This window comes from Prionailurus bengalensis, chromosome B4 (genome assembly GCF_016509475.1).
Source record: "Prionailurus bengalensis isolate Pbe53 chromosome B4, Fcat_Pben_1.1_paternal_pri, whole genome shotgun sequence".
Classification (NCBI taxonomy): domain Eukaryota; kingdom Metazoa; phylum Chordata; class Mammalia; order Carnivora; family Felidae; genus Prionailurus; species Prionailurus bengalensis.
This window is the reverse complement of record NC_057358.1, coordinates 116,409,200-116,423,741: the sequence shown is the minus strand read 5'-3', so window position 1 is coordinate 116,423,741 and position 14,542 is coordinate 116,409,200. Positions and strand designations below refer to the sequence as shown.

General features: G+C 38.1%; 1 protein-coding gene across 1 annotated transcript in view; it reads left to right on the top strand.

The window, feature by feature from the left end:
* FGD6 (FYVE, RhoGEF and PH domain containing 6) overlaps positions 1 to 14,542 on the top strand; it is a 115,826-nt gene that overhangs the window by 48,173 nt on the left and 53,111 nt on the right. Inside the window, exons 4-5 of the mRNA XM_043562158.1 lie at positions 4,102 to 4,169; positions 4,269 to 4,299. Coding sequence (XP_043418093.1) covers positions 4,102 to 4,169; positions 4,269 to 4,299 — 99 coding nt within the window. The remainder of the gene's footprint in view (positions 1 to 4,101; positions 4,170 to 4,268; positions 4,300 to 14,542) is intronic.

The following is a 14,542-nucleotide window of genomic DNA, read 5'->3' as shown; positions in this document are numbered from 1 at the left end:
GTAATCTCTATACCCAGTGTGGGGCTTGAACTCATGACCCTGAGATCAAAAGTTGCATGCTCTTCTGACTGAGCCAGCCAGGTGCCCTACTATTTTTTTTATTTTTTTATTACCGTTCTGTGGATATGGAATGGAACCCCACTGTCGTTTTAATGTGCATTTTCCTAATTATATTGAGCATCTTTTCATATACTTATTGGCTATTCTTACATACTGAGTGAAATATCTATTCACATCTTGTGTATTCTGGACCCAGAACCTGGGGCTTATCTTTTTATTTTCTTTATGGTGTCTTTTCAAGCATAAAGGTTTTAATTTCTTTTTTTTTTTTTAACGTTTATTTATTTTTGAGACAGAGAGAGACAAAGCATGAACAGGGGAGGGTCAGAGAGAGGGAGACACAGAATCTGAAACAGGCTTCAGGCTCTGAGCTGTCAGCACAGAGCCCGACGTGGGGCTTGAAATCACGGACCGCGAGATCATGACCTGAGCTGAAGTCGGCCGCTCAACCGACTGAGCCACCCAGGCGCCCCTCAAGCATAAAGGTTTTAAATTTATGAAGTTTAGTTTATCAGTGTTTTCTTTTTTTCTTTTATGGTTTATGCCTCTGGTGTTGTATCTAAAAACTCTTTGCCTAAACCTAAAAGGATTTCTTCTAGACCTTTTATAGTTTCAGCTCTTAAGTGTAAGCCTGTGATACATCTTTGTGTCAGGTAGATTATAAATTCATCTTTTTGCTCATGGACATCTAATTGGTCCAGCAATTTTCAACCATTTGTTGGGGGGCGGGACAAACAATCCTTTCTTCCACTGAATTGTCTTAACAACTTTGTTAAAAATCCATTGACAAAATTTAAGGACTTCTCTTAATTTTTCCCTGTGACCTACATCTGTTTTTATGCCAGTACTCACTATATTCCCCCCCAAAGTTTACAGTCTCAGTCTCTAGAAAGGAAACACCTGCTTCATAGTCTCCAGCTCCAGTGCTACCTCTGAATCGCTGCCACCCTCTGTCTCACTGACTTGCCATGCCACCCCTGAGATACTTAACGTTTAAATCTTAAGATTTTAAAGTTGCAAGTTCAACACTTTAGCTTTACAGATAAGGAATGTCAGGCCCACCTTTGTTGTTTTTCTAAGTTAAAGTATTTTTGTCCCATGCTGGAACAGAAAGAAGAATGATATCTGTCTGGGGATAAACATTTATTATCATGGAATCACCACACAATTCTCTCTAAACCAGGCCTGGCAGAGCAGGGTCCTGAAGAGGAAAAAAAATTTAGAATAGAGACTTAATAAGGGCAGAGCCATAAAAAGAGGAAAGGAAATAAATGGTAGATGCCAAAAATAAAGTACACCTACTTGAAATTTTTGTATAAAGCTGGTACACATTTCAGGTGGCTCTGCTAGTGAAATGCTTTACCATCTATAGCATGCATTTCTTGAAAGTTACTGCTGAAAGCACCTCTTGATCTTTAAGGGACCTCACATCACTTGAAAATAAGAGTGCTCAGTGAAAGCTTTAGATCTTTCAGTGGTTTAGGTTTCTGGTGTTTTTTTGTTTGTTTGTTTGGTTGTTTTTTTGTTTTTGTTTTTGTTTTTAAGTAATCTTTGTATCCAACATGGGGCTCAAACCCACAACCCCCAAGATCAAGAGTTGCATGCTTCACTGAGTCAGCCAGGTGCCCCCTCTTTTTTCATTTTTAATGCATTTCTTCTGGCTTTCAGTTTTCAAAATATAAACTATATTTTTCTTTTTTTCCTTAATATTTATTTATTTTTGAGAGAGAGAGAGAGAGAGAGAGAGAGAGAGAGAGAGAGAGAGAGAACGAGCAGGGGAGGAACAGAGAGAGAAGGAGACACAGAATCCAGAGCAGGCTCCAGGCTCTAAGCTGTCAGCACAGAGCCTGACGCAGGGCTCGAACTCACAAACTGCAAGATCATGACCTGAGCCACCAAGGTGCCCCTAAACTGTATTTTTGAAATATTAAACTTTCTAGCTACAGATGATATGGAGAAACCCATTATAATAGTAAGAAAAGTATTACCTTGCTAAATTTTTCAAAGTAACAATTATCCTCACGTGTGTGTGTGTGTGTGTGTGTGTGTGTGTGTGTGTGTGTACATAGTCATAGTTATTAGCACATGACTGATACATAGTCTGCAAGATCAGGCTGTGCTTAAGACTGCTTCCTGAGGAATGTTAGCTAAATGTAGTTTAAAAGGTAGGTGAATGGAGCTGAGTATCTTATGCTGGATCTTGCTCAGTTGACCAAAACAACTGGTCTTAGAAAAGAGGAACAAGGGACACCTGGATGGTTCAAGCAGTTAAGCATCTGACTCTTGATGTTGGCTCAGGTCATGATCTCGGGTTCGTGAGTTCAAGCCCCGCATCAGCTTATGTGCTCTTAGTTGGGAGCCTGCTTGGAATTCTTTTTCCCTCTCTCTCCCTGTCCCTCCCCCTCTCTTGCTCTCTCTCAGAATAAATAAATAAGCTTTAAAAAAAAATAAGAAAAGAGGAATAATAATGGGGATGGAAGTCAAATTCATCTAATTGTTCTTCAAAGATAGAGTTTAAGGGGTGCCTGGGTGGCTCAGTCGCTTAAGCGCCCAACTCCTTGATTTTAGCTCAGGCCATCATCTCACAGTTTGTGGGATCGGGCCCTACATCCGGCTCTGTGCTGACAGCAAGGAGCCTGCTTGAGATTCTCTCTCTCCCTTTCTCTCTCTCTGCCCCTCCCCCCTCACTCTCTCTCAAAATAAATAAATAAACTTAAATAAAATAAAAAAGTAAAGATAGGGGCGCCTGGGTGGCGCAGTCGGTTAAGCGTCCGACTTCAGCCAGGTCACGATCTCGCGGTCCGTGAATTCGAGCCCCGCGTCAGGCTCTGGGCTGATGGCTCGGAGCCTGGAGCCTGTTTCCGATTGTGTCTCCCTCTCTCTCTGCCCCTCCCCCGTTCATGCTCTGTCTCTCTCTGTCCCAAAAATAAATAAACGTTGAAAAAAAAATTAAAAAAAAAAAAAAGTAAAGATAGAGTTTAGGAGCTAAGGTCAAGTAGCAAGGCAGAATATCCTAGGCTAACTAGGCTGGAGTATTAGTACATTCTGAATTAATAACTGTTGGTCTTTAAAGATTATTTTTGTAAGTAATTCGTTTCATAGCCTACCTTGAATGTTTTTTGTGTAACAGTATTTCTAATGGAAAGGTTAGGATTTTTTTTTTTAATGTTTATTTATTTTTGAAAGAAAGACAGTGAGAGCCAGGGAGGGGCAGAGAGAGATTGGGAGAGGGAGACACAGAGTCCGAAACTGGCTCCAGGTTCCGAGCTGTCAGCACAGATCCCGATGCAGGGCGTGAACCCACGAAGTACGAGATCATGACCTGAGCCGGAGTTGGGCGCTTAACTGACTGAGCCACCCAGGTGCCCCAGGATTTTTTTCTATTGTATTTAAGTTCTTCTGTACTAAAATGAAAACATGGAAGGGACAAATGCACACTGCAGGATTAGTATTTACTCTTGGAGGAGGAGTGGAACTTTAATGTTATATAACCATTTGTTTCATAGACAGATTTAAACCAGATATTGCAGAATGTTTGCGATTTGTTAAATCTTGAAGGGAGTGGAGGGGAGATATGTCTGGGTATATGTTTAGCAATGAATGTTTGTGAGGAGATGCCATGATTACCAGCAGATGTTGAAGAGAAATTCAGGGTAGTAGAAAAATTCCTAGGTTACATATTGGGAAGAACTCATGTTTATGTGATATCTGTAAGGGTCATTTCTCCTACAGAATATGACTTGTCAGTTTTGAACCGTTGGCATTTGTGCTCCACCAGGACTCAGGCTCCCCAGGACAGTCCCATCAGTCCTGTGCTGGTGACAGTGAGGATCACCGATAGTTCTCAGCGCTTCCTGTATTATGTTTTAATAATCACATCTCATGCTCCACATTTGCCATTTGAGATGTTATGCAGTATGAAATGTGTTCTGATAAGAAACCTATAAGTATCAGAGCTTGGATTTACATCTGACCAGCTCAAACCCAATCTTCATTATCCTTTTATGAGTTTATGCTTTCTTAATGTAGTCTTATCCACAGGATGAAGATACTGGAATGAAAAGTAAAGTCCATCATATTGCCAAGGAGATTATGAGCTCAGAGAAAGTGTAGGTATTCATTCAGTTTATAATTCAAATGACCATTTGTTTCCCTACTGGTTCATTGAAAACATTTCTTTTATTGTTTTTGTTTTTGTTTTTTTACAGGTTTGTGGATGTGTTAAAACTTTTGCATATTGTAAGTATCTGCAAATATTTTCTTAGAATCTGAGACTATCGTCTTTCGCATCTTTCCCTATGTCAAAAAATTTTCAGCATAACTTAAATATACTTAAGTTAATGTGTGCATATATATATGTGCTTCCTAATATATGGTTACATTTTTAAATTCATACATATATGTGAATATAGATGTTTTCTAAAATGTATGTATTCTAATGGGTAGGTAGTATACCCAGATTATTTCCGAAAAACAGAGCCTTTTTTTTTTAATGTTTATTTATTTATTTTTGAGAGAGAGAGAGCACACGTGCACAAGACAGGGAGGGGCAAAGAGACGGGGAGGGACACAGAATCTGAAGCAGGTTCCAGGCTTCAAGCTGTCAGCATAGAGCCCAACGCGGGGCTTGAACCCACAAACCATGAGATCATGACCTGAGCCGAAGTCAGATGCTCAACTGACTGAGCCACCCAAGTGCCCCAGGGCCTTTATATCCATATTTCCAAAGTCTTTAAACTTTCTGTCTTCATAACAGCTTTTAGAGTATTTCTTCTTGGGCATTTGCAGAAGATGTCTATAAGGAGAACTTTGCATTAGCAATGTATAAAGAATGTCATGCTCAGTGTTCAAAACCATTCTTCTTCTATCTGAATAAGCTCCCAGAAATAGACTCTTAAAATAGGCCTTTTTATAACTAACTTTTTAAAGTTTTGTATTCCATTTTTATAATTGTCAACTTGAACAAACCTGTTGGGAAACAATTAGAATGTGTCTGACAGCATATTCATTTTTCTCATGCACTCTTTTGCACCTGCAAGTTTTTACAAGTTTCATTATGCGTTAACAGTGAAAGCGCTTTTAATCCTACTTTATTTGAATTATATTTTGGCAAGTTATTAAGACTTAACAAAAGAGGGTTAAGGTAGAGGAAACAATGAAGAAAGCAACTGAAGTGAAAATTTACTTAGATGGTATAATTATTAACATCATCTTCATCTTAATTACTGAGAAATGGTAGGTTCACACCCATTAATATCTCTAAAAGTATCATTATTTTCAGTTTTCCACTTAAAAGATACATGTGAACATGAAAAGTGGGGTGCACTTAAGCCTGATTCACATTCACTAAATGATTCTCTGTGCTCTGTGCTTGGTACAACAGAAACCTGGAGCTCTAAATCCTGTGTGAAGAATCTCCAGTTTTGGAAACCTTTTCTAAAACAATTCTTAACATTACTGATTTGTTTTGAGAAATTACTGTCTTGTGAATAGTTTCTTATATAAATCTTGACTGTATTGCTTAGTTCTCTTTGTAATTCACTTTTTAAAAATTATAGCACGGCATTTGGTCACCCAAATAAATTTATTGAGTTTGAAGTATATTGCCATTTCAAATGCGTAATATAAACATTAAAAAAAATTCAAATATGTAACAGGATGAATAAATAACTTCTCAAATAAACTCCATTTTGAACTGAATGAATTCCAGTTTTTACTGAACCTCTGTATTGCTTAAACCATTGCAGAGGGAAAAGGAAAAAAGCTAAACTCCTTTTTCTGGAAAGCTTAACATATCTGTAGGACAAACAAATTGTACCTATTTGACATATTTTCTGATAGACACGTCTAAACAGAATTAGACCACTCTAAGGAAATTTGCAGCATCTGCAATTTAATTGGTAAGCTCATGGAGGCAAAAAAAAAAAAAAAAATGCTATGGAGTCAGAAAAACTGGAGTTGGAAATTCAGTGCACTATTTCAACAAATCTTGCATGGAACACATGTTGAAGATTCCATGACGAACAACAGAGTCCCTGCCCTCATAGTGCCTATAGTCTAGCGTAGTGCTTCTCATAATGTGGTGAGAGACTGGATTTAAAATATTTCCAATCCGTGTTGGATCAGAAGTTTTAAAAATACAATACAAATGTCATGGCCATGTCGAAGTGACATAAAAGTGTCCAATCCCTTATTTATGCTTCTAACTAATATCTTTGCAGACCAATAATAATAAAAAGGACCACACTTTGAGAATATTGGCAAAAATATCAGCATCTATTCTGCCTATGTAGATTCTGTTTTTTAACAGCTATACGAATATCAGAAAGTAGTCTACCCTTTGGACCTAACTTTCCTTATTTGTAAGATACAAATATCGCTCTCTCTGGTTGTGAGGAATCAGTGGAATAAAGTATGTGAAAGAGCCTTTTATTTTGCACAGTGTACGTAGGTGCTTAGATTGACTTTCATTACCCGCTTTTTTCATCTTTTTATAATTCTGTCTCTTCCAAATGCCTTTTTTCCTCTGTCCTAAAATTTCATTGTAATGAAGTTCTGATTCCAGTAGGTAGAGAACCAATTAAGAGCTTCATTAGTTTCTTTATTTGATTACCTAAAACAATGTATCTTGTTCTTATCTCTATACTTTTGGAACAAATCATAAACACTGTAAAAATGGACAGTCAGACCAAAGGATTTCCCATATCATCTCAGATCTGATAAATCTCATAGATGGCCTTGGCCTCTTCCCCAGCTGGTGTTGAGCAGTGAATCATCCAAAACCCACCTTGGCTTGTACATTTTCAAAACCTCCTAAGCCTTTAATGCATGGGTAAGAGTAGATCATCTGCCTACCTCTTGTTAACGTCCTATCTGGTATGTGTAAATGTTAACTCAGCAGAGCCCAGCTCTAATGGGAATTTTAACAACAAAGCATTAACCAGGTGAGAGCCGTTATTAGGAGAGGATTGTTACCAGCATAATGTGGGTGAAGTCAAGAGTCTTGTTTCATTTCACCACCCCCACCACACTGTTAAAGCTCATATTTACCCCTCTACCAAAAGTGCCCCACAAAGGTAACACATGGATAGTTTCAATCCTGAGCACTACTTACTGTCTGATTTCATATAAATGAGTCAATGTCTGTGCTATGCCCTAGAATATGACTGCTTTACAATACCTAAATAATAGGCTTTAGATAATCCAGTGGATACTTTTTTGGAAATGAACCAGGTATCCAAGTGGCTTGGGGGAAGCTATTCTGCTGTTTCAGTTATACATGATTTCTTGTGAATAATTTTCTTTAAAGATTTTATATTTTTAAGTATTATCTGCATCCAGCATGGAATTCGAACTTACAACCCCAAGATCAAGAGTCGCATGCTTTGCTGACTGGGCCAGCCAGGCACCCCTCCTATGAATAGTTTTTTGTATTAGAGACTCTAGAATAGCACTAATAGATCTTTCTGAGATGACAGAAATATTCAGTATCTGCACTGTCCACTATGTCCAATATTTTTAAAATTTAAATATGTTACTGTAGTTTATTGACATTTCTTTGTTTATAATTTGCTGACCTAGGTGATACAGCTCATATCTTAACTATAAAATCTAAAGTGTAAACTAAAGAATTTTATCACTCAAGCTATTATGACATTGGGAGGAATATCCAATTGAGGCCTTTGATTCATCTGCCTGATGTTTGTGAGGAAAATTTGGGCCTGTAGCAGCAGTGGCGAGACTTTACAACTAATCTTTTTTATGATGTATGCTCTGCAGTATCTTCCATGAGCTCCTGGACTTTAAAATAGGTATTTTTTTTTTTTTTTAACGTTTATTTATTTTTGGGACAGAGAGAGACAGAGCATGAACGGGGGAGGGGCAGAGAGAGAGGGAGACACAGAATCGGAAACTGGTTCCAGGCTCTGAGCCATCAGCCCAGAGCCTGACGCGGGGCTCGAACTCCCGGACCGCGAGATCGTGACCTGGCTAAAGTCGGACGCTCAACCAACTGCGCCACCCAGGCGCCCCTAAAATAGGTATTTTTAAAGGCCCAGTGTACACAGTGTCTCCCAGCCAATACCCAATACCAGTATTTTCCTTTTCAAAACGGTAGTGCCAGGGAGTCTGGGTGGCTCAGTTGGTTGAGTGTCCGACTCTTGATTTCGGCTCAGGTCATGGTCTCATGATTCGTGGCATCGAGCCCCGCATCAGGCTCTGCGCTGACATAGCACACACACTCTCTCTCTCTAAAAATAAATAAATAAACATTAAAAAAAACAAACAAACTACAAAATGGTAGTGCCATCCCTATGACTGCAAAAGCAGAAAAGTAGAATCTGTTCTTTCTTTCTCTCTCTCACCCACTTCTCCAACCAACCCATCAGCAAACCTACTGATTCTGTTTCTGTTACTGCCACCAACCTAGTTCAGAATATCATCTCTTATGCAGACAGACAACCATTCCAGCCTCCTAACAGATACTCACTCCTGTTTCCATTCTCAGCCTTTTCCCAACCTGTTTCTTATACAATCTTTTTTCCTTACAAAATTTAGAGTGATTTTATTAAAATCTATATTAGAACATGTCACTCCCCTTCTTAAAACCCTTTAAATGATTCCCATTGCATTAACAATAAAGTCTGGGGCTCCTGGGTGGCTCAGTCATCGGTTGGGCATCCAACTTTGGCTCAGGTCATGATTTCAAAGTTCACATGTTTGAGCCCTGCGTCGGGCTCTGTGCTGACAGCTGAGAGCCTGGAGCCTGCTTTGTGTTCTGTCTCCCTCTCTCTGTTCCCCTTCCCTGCTCACACTCTGTCCCTCTCTCTCTCTCAGATATAAATAAACATTAAAAAAAAATTTTTTTTTAAAGAATAAAGTCCATGTTACTTACCAAGGCTTGTAAATAGGATGACTTTATGTCCCAGTCTGCTTTTGACAATTCTGGTTATTGTCTATTGTCTATTAATAACTAATAACTAATAGTAATTATTAACAGTGTTCCTTTTGTCTTGCTGGATCATCAAATTATGGTTCCCCCTGCCTACAAGATGCTATGTGATTTGGCCTCTTACTAAGATGAGATGCTGGGGAAAGAGAGGGGCATTCTCTTACTCACTGACCATGTTCTGGCCATACAGTCCTCCTTCCAGTTCTTAGTTCATTGCTAAGGTTATTCCTGCTCACAGCTTTTTCTAATGCAGTTTCCCAGAACGTTTGGTCTTCATTTTCTTCATAGCTAGTTTTTTCTTTATCCTTCCAGTTTTGGCTTAATGTGACCTCCTCATAGAGACCTTTCTTGACTATCCTTTTCTCTTTCCCTTTCCCTTTGTGTTCTTCTTGACACTTAATATAATTTGTGTATTTGTTTGTTTAGTTGTTTATTTTTGGTCTACTCTACTAAAATATAAGCTAGGTGAGGGCAGGGATCATCTCTCCAGTACCTACCATCATTCCTGTTCATTGGAAGGCTTTTAGTAAACATTTGTTGAATGCATGAGTGTGACTAATTCTTTAGGGGTTAAGAATTCTGCCCCTGCCGCTATGTGCTCTTAGACAAATTAGTCAAGCCTTAGTTTCTTCTTCTGGAAAATGGGAATAATAATAATAATAATTGCATTGTTTTTATTATTTTATTTTCCCTTTGATGGGAGACTTTTAATAAACAGCTATAAATTTATTTTATGAATGCCCAAATAGCATGACTTAAAAACATTTTTTTTTTTTGACAAGACAATGATCAGAGACTTTGAGGTCTTTTTTGACAAAGATGGGCTGATTAAGTAATAAAATGATACTAGTAATGAAGCATCTTTGCTCCACTGATTTCTTAAGGTTGAGACCCACTTACCTTGAAAATTTAAGGGACTCTCATTAAAATCTGTAGAGTTAGAGGCAGTTATTTGGACATTCATATGTCTGTTAGTAACTAGAATGTATCTTTTATTTTTTAAAAAATGAATCATAGAGGGGCGCCTGGGTGGCTCAGTCAGTTAAGCAGCCGACATCGGCTCAGGTCATGATCTCGCGCTCCGTGAGTTCGAGCCCCGCATCAGGCTCTGTGCTGACAGCTCAGAGCCTGGAGCCTGTTTCAGATTCTGTGTCTCCCTCTCTCTGATCCTCCCCCATTCATGCTCTGTCTCTCTCTGTCTCAAAAATAAATAAAAGTTAAAAAAAATTTTTTTAAATGAATCATAGAAAGAATAGAAGGCTTTCTCATAGAAGCCTCCAGTTTTTCCTATCTAAATAACTTCATCATTTTCTTTTTTTTTTCTTTTGTTTTTTATTCTTTTATTTTGAGAGAAAGAGAGAGAGAACAAGCAGGGGAGGGGCAGAGAGAGAGGGAGACAGAATCCCAAGCAGGCTGTCAGCTGTCAGCTGTCAGCACAGAGCCCAGTTTGGGGCTCAAACTCATGAATCATAAGATCATGACCTGAGTCAAAGTCAAGCGTCGGATGCTTACCCGACTGAGCCACCCAGGCTCCCCTAACTTCATCATTTTCTACTGAATACAGACTGTTTTTTGAGTCTTATAAATGATTTAATTATCATTAATTTGTTCCTTAGTTGTAAAGAATACTCCTTTAGCGTCTATTGACATGGCTGCCAAACCTTCACTTTTTGAGCAGCTTCCTTCTTGTTAGGACTGTCCTTCACTGAATGAAGTTCATTAAGAGCCCCTTTGTCCTGCTGCTGAGGTGTTTGTTTTCCTTACTTTGGTTTGGTATTTGCTTCTTGTTATATGCCTCTGATTCAGCATTCTGTCTCCAAGCTTCCAGGACTTGTTGACCTTAAATGATATTCATGTGATCACTTAAATTAACCAAATCTCCTTTACTTAAATAAATGGCCTTCTGTTGAGCACTCTCTGTGTGACTTGAAACATGCTGTGTTATGTAAATTGTCTATTTTAATCCTCATAACAACCCTATCAAATACTTGTTATTTCTGTTTTTTAAAATGAAGAAAACTAATTGCCGAAAGTAACCCGCTGCTAAATGGCAAAACCATACTTTGAATTCTGGTCTGAGACCTTGAACTTAGGCAGTTGTTCAGAAATGGATTAAAAATTATTAACTTGACATTTCTACATGCTGTATAGGGGGTAGTAGTATACCTTTGGATATATTAGCTGTTTTCAGAATTCTTTCAGTGGCCCAAGAAATCAGAGAAATTCTAGTTTTCCATCTTTTGAAGATGAGAATGAAGCTACATTTTTTCACTTAGGATACATTATGATTATTTGTTGTTAAGGGAGTTAGAGACTGGAGATAAAGGATTGATTTCAGTCATGTTTTATATAGTTTATAGCGTGCATTGATAATTATACACAATCACCTGATTGTGATCAGTCTGATCATAGGGAGAGGGAGAAATCATTTCATTGGTCAATATTTTAATTTAAAAACAAAATCAAATTGTTAATGTTAGGACTTCCTCCCCCTTCTACATTTACTTCATAGTTTCACACTCTTTCTGCATATTTATCAAAGCTCTCTGACCTTCCCAGCTGCTTTGCTTTGGCTTAATATGAAGTATTTCTTAATGCCCTTTTTGAAGGCAGGGAGCCCTGCAGAGTTCCCTGTCTATCGATATGTCCATTTAGTTTTTGTAATTCACTGTGTCATCATAGTGGTTAAGTCATACCCTCAGGTCAAGACACCCAGTCAGGACAGCTTCATTAAGTCACTTACTTCTCTTTGGCACTGGAGATGTAAATCCTGACCCTAAGAATAAGACCATCTGTTTTGTGCTTCATTGCTTTAGATGTTCATACTTGACTTTATTTGCATTGATTTTTGCTTAAGTCTTGCCCAAGTGATCAGAGCTTGTAAGGCTAGTATGTTAATACTTCAAAGGAACTCACTGTTTTATTTATTTATTTTTATTTTATGTAAGGCTTTATTTATTTATTTATGTATTTATTTATTTATTTTCAATATGAAATTTATTGTCAAATTGGTTTCCATACAACACCCAGTGCTCATCCCAAAAGTGCCCTCCTCAATACCCATCACCCATCCTCCCCTCCCTCCCACCCCCCATCAACCCTCAGTTTGTTCTCAGTTTTTAAGAGTCTCTTATGCTTTGGCTCTCTCCCTCTCTAACCTCTTTTTTTTTTTTTCTTCCCCTCCCCCATGGACTTCTGTTAAGTTTCTCATGATCCACGTAAGAGTGAAAACATGTGGTATCTGTCTTTCTCTGTATGACTTATTTCACTTAGCATAACACTCTCCAGTTTCATCCACGTTGCTACAAAAGGCCATATTTCATTCTTTCTCATTGCCACGTAGTATTCCCTTGTGTATATAAACCAGCAATAGCACTGCTAGGAATTTACCCAAGGGATACAGGAGTGCTGATGCATAGGGGCACTTGTATCTCCAGTGTTTATAGTAGCACTCTCAACAATAGCCGAATTATGGAAAGAGCCTAAATGTCCATCAACTGACGAATGGATAAAGAAATTGTGGTTTATAGTCACTGTGTTTTAAAAGTTGATCTGGTTCTCATTTGTAGGTTTTCTAGGAATTATTAATAATATGATACATTTTATAATTCAGGAGCCTATTTCTAAAAATGCCAAGTTGAACATGCATTTGGTTACTGTAATCAGAAACTAGACTGTTAGATGGTTCAGTTTTACATACAGAATTTTTGGTGGGTTTTATGTTGGAAGAATAGACCAAAGTATGTGTAGTCGGTATCAATAAACTCTATTGCCTGCCTAACATTTTTATATCCTGGTTCCCATACCCCTTTCATTTTAATTACCCAGATTTTCCAGTGTAGAAAAGTAAACTCTGGATCTAATTTTTGAAGTGCCAGTCGTGTGGTCTTATATCCTCACTGATTTAGTCAAGGAGGTGTTGGAGAATTTAAATTCTTCTGCCCAAAAATAGTTTTGCCTCTGGCTCCTAAGTGTCATCACACTTTCCCAAATTATCCTGGCTGTTAGCATTTAGAAAAATAACCAGACATATGTTGTAACCATCCTTTTTATTAAAAAAAAAAAAAAAAAAGATGTTTTCTTCCTTCTAGTGGCATCAGTTCTGGAAATGGTTGAGGTTCATGAAGAGCTGATAAGTGAAAGATTCTGTGTGTAGTTCTTGTGTGAATTAGTTACATCTGGCACTGGGGCCATAGCACATGGCTTTTAGGGGATGGTGGCCCAAAAGGTGAGGGGATGAGATTTGGGCCAGAGCTGCTGTGTATAATTAAAGGCCATGAGTTGCAAGTAGGGTCTTTGGTGTGAGTTGCATTGGCCTGGAGTAAGGGGTACCCTTTTCTGCTTTCAAAAAGGTACGATGAAGACAAGTTGATGGCCCTGGTAGTGCTTGCTTAGAATATGTAACCTCCTGGGTCCTAGGAATAATTTGTAATAGATACCTGGATAGAAACTCTAAATTCCTATAGTCTCTATTAAATGGTCCTCTTTTGCCAATGACAGTATGGGCCACAAGTTTGTTCAGAGCTACCTACAGTCATCCAGTAGTACTGGAAAAAGTGACATTTTGCCTAGTATGTGACAGACACCTCCAGTTAGAGGTGGGCATCTTACTGGTCAGCCCAGTGTGAATTTGGCTGGTCTCTGTTGAATGTGTCTTAAATAAGCAAGTTTTCCTTTTGGCAATAGTTGCAGACATATGGAATGCAGAGTCTGACAAAAGCTGTGTCAAATAGGGTCCTTAAGCTACTTAGCCACTAACGGCTACTGTCACTGTTGTGACTGAGGAAGTATCTTCCAACTGGAAAATAAAAGTCATGTTGCTGCCAAGGGACAAATATATTCATCATGTCTTCTACCAGAAGAAAGGGCAGTGCTTATTGCTTTGCTGAACAAGGAATTCTTGCATTTAAGTTATATTAATTATTAAACTGGTAAAAAAAAAAAAGACTACTATGGAAGATGTTTAAATGTGCTTTGAATACTGTTATAATTGTGTTATAATTTGTGACTGACATGTAAATATATTCTGTTGTGCCTGGTGGAAAATCTAATGACTTTCAAAAGCATTAAGTTTAAAGGTCTATTTTGTCTTAGTAAATGTGAATGCTGATAGAAACAAGCTGCTGGGAGGTGGAATTTGGCCAATATCCATTTGGTTTCTGGAGATGTTTTGTGTGATTTTCTGAATTGGAGTTTATGCGAGCTACAAACTCCCATCTTTATATTACAGTAATTAGCTGTAAAAGTGTTCTTTAGTTACTAGTTTAAGTACTTGGTTCCTTTGGGCCAAGTATTGTGACTGTTGGGCCAATAAAGTATAGTCCCAGATCCTGAGGCCTGAAGTGAAGGGTTTATTAGCACTGGTTTAGCACAGGAGGATTTGAGTTGTCTGAAATAACCATCCTTTAGGCAAGGAATCCATTCATTACTTTTAAATTTTATATAAGGTTTTTATATAAAAGGTTTTTATATAAAAGGTTTTATATATAAGGTTTTTATATAAAAAATTTATATAAGGTTTTTGTCTTTCAC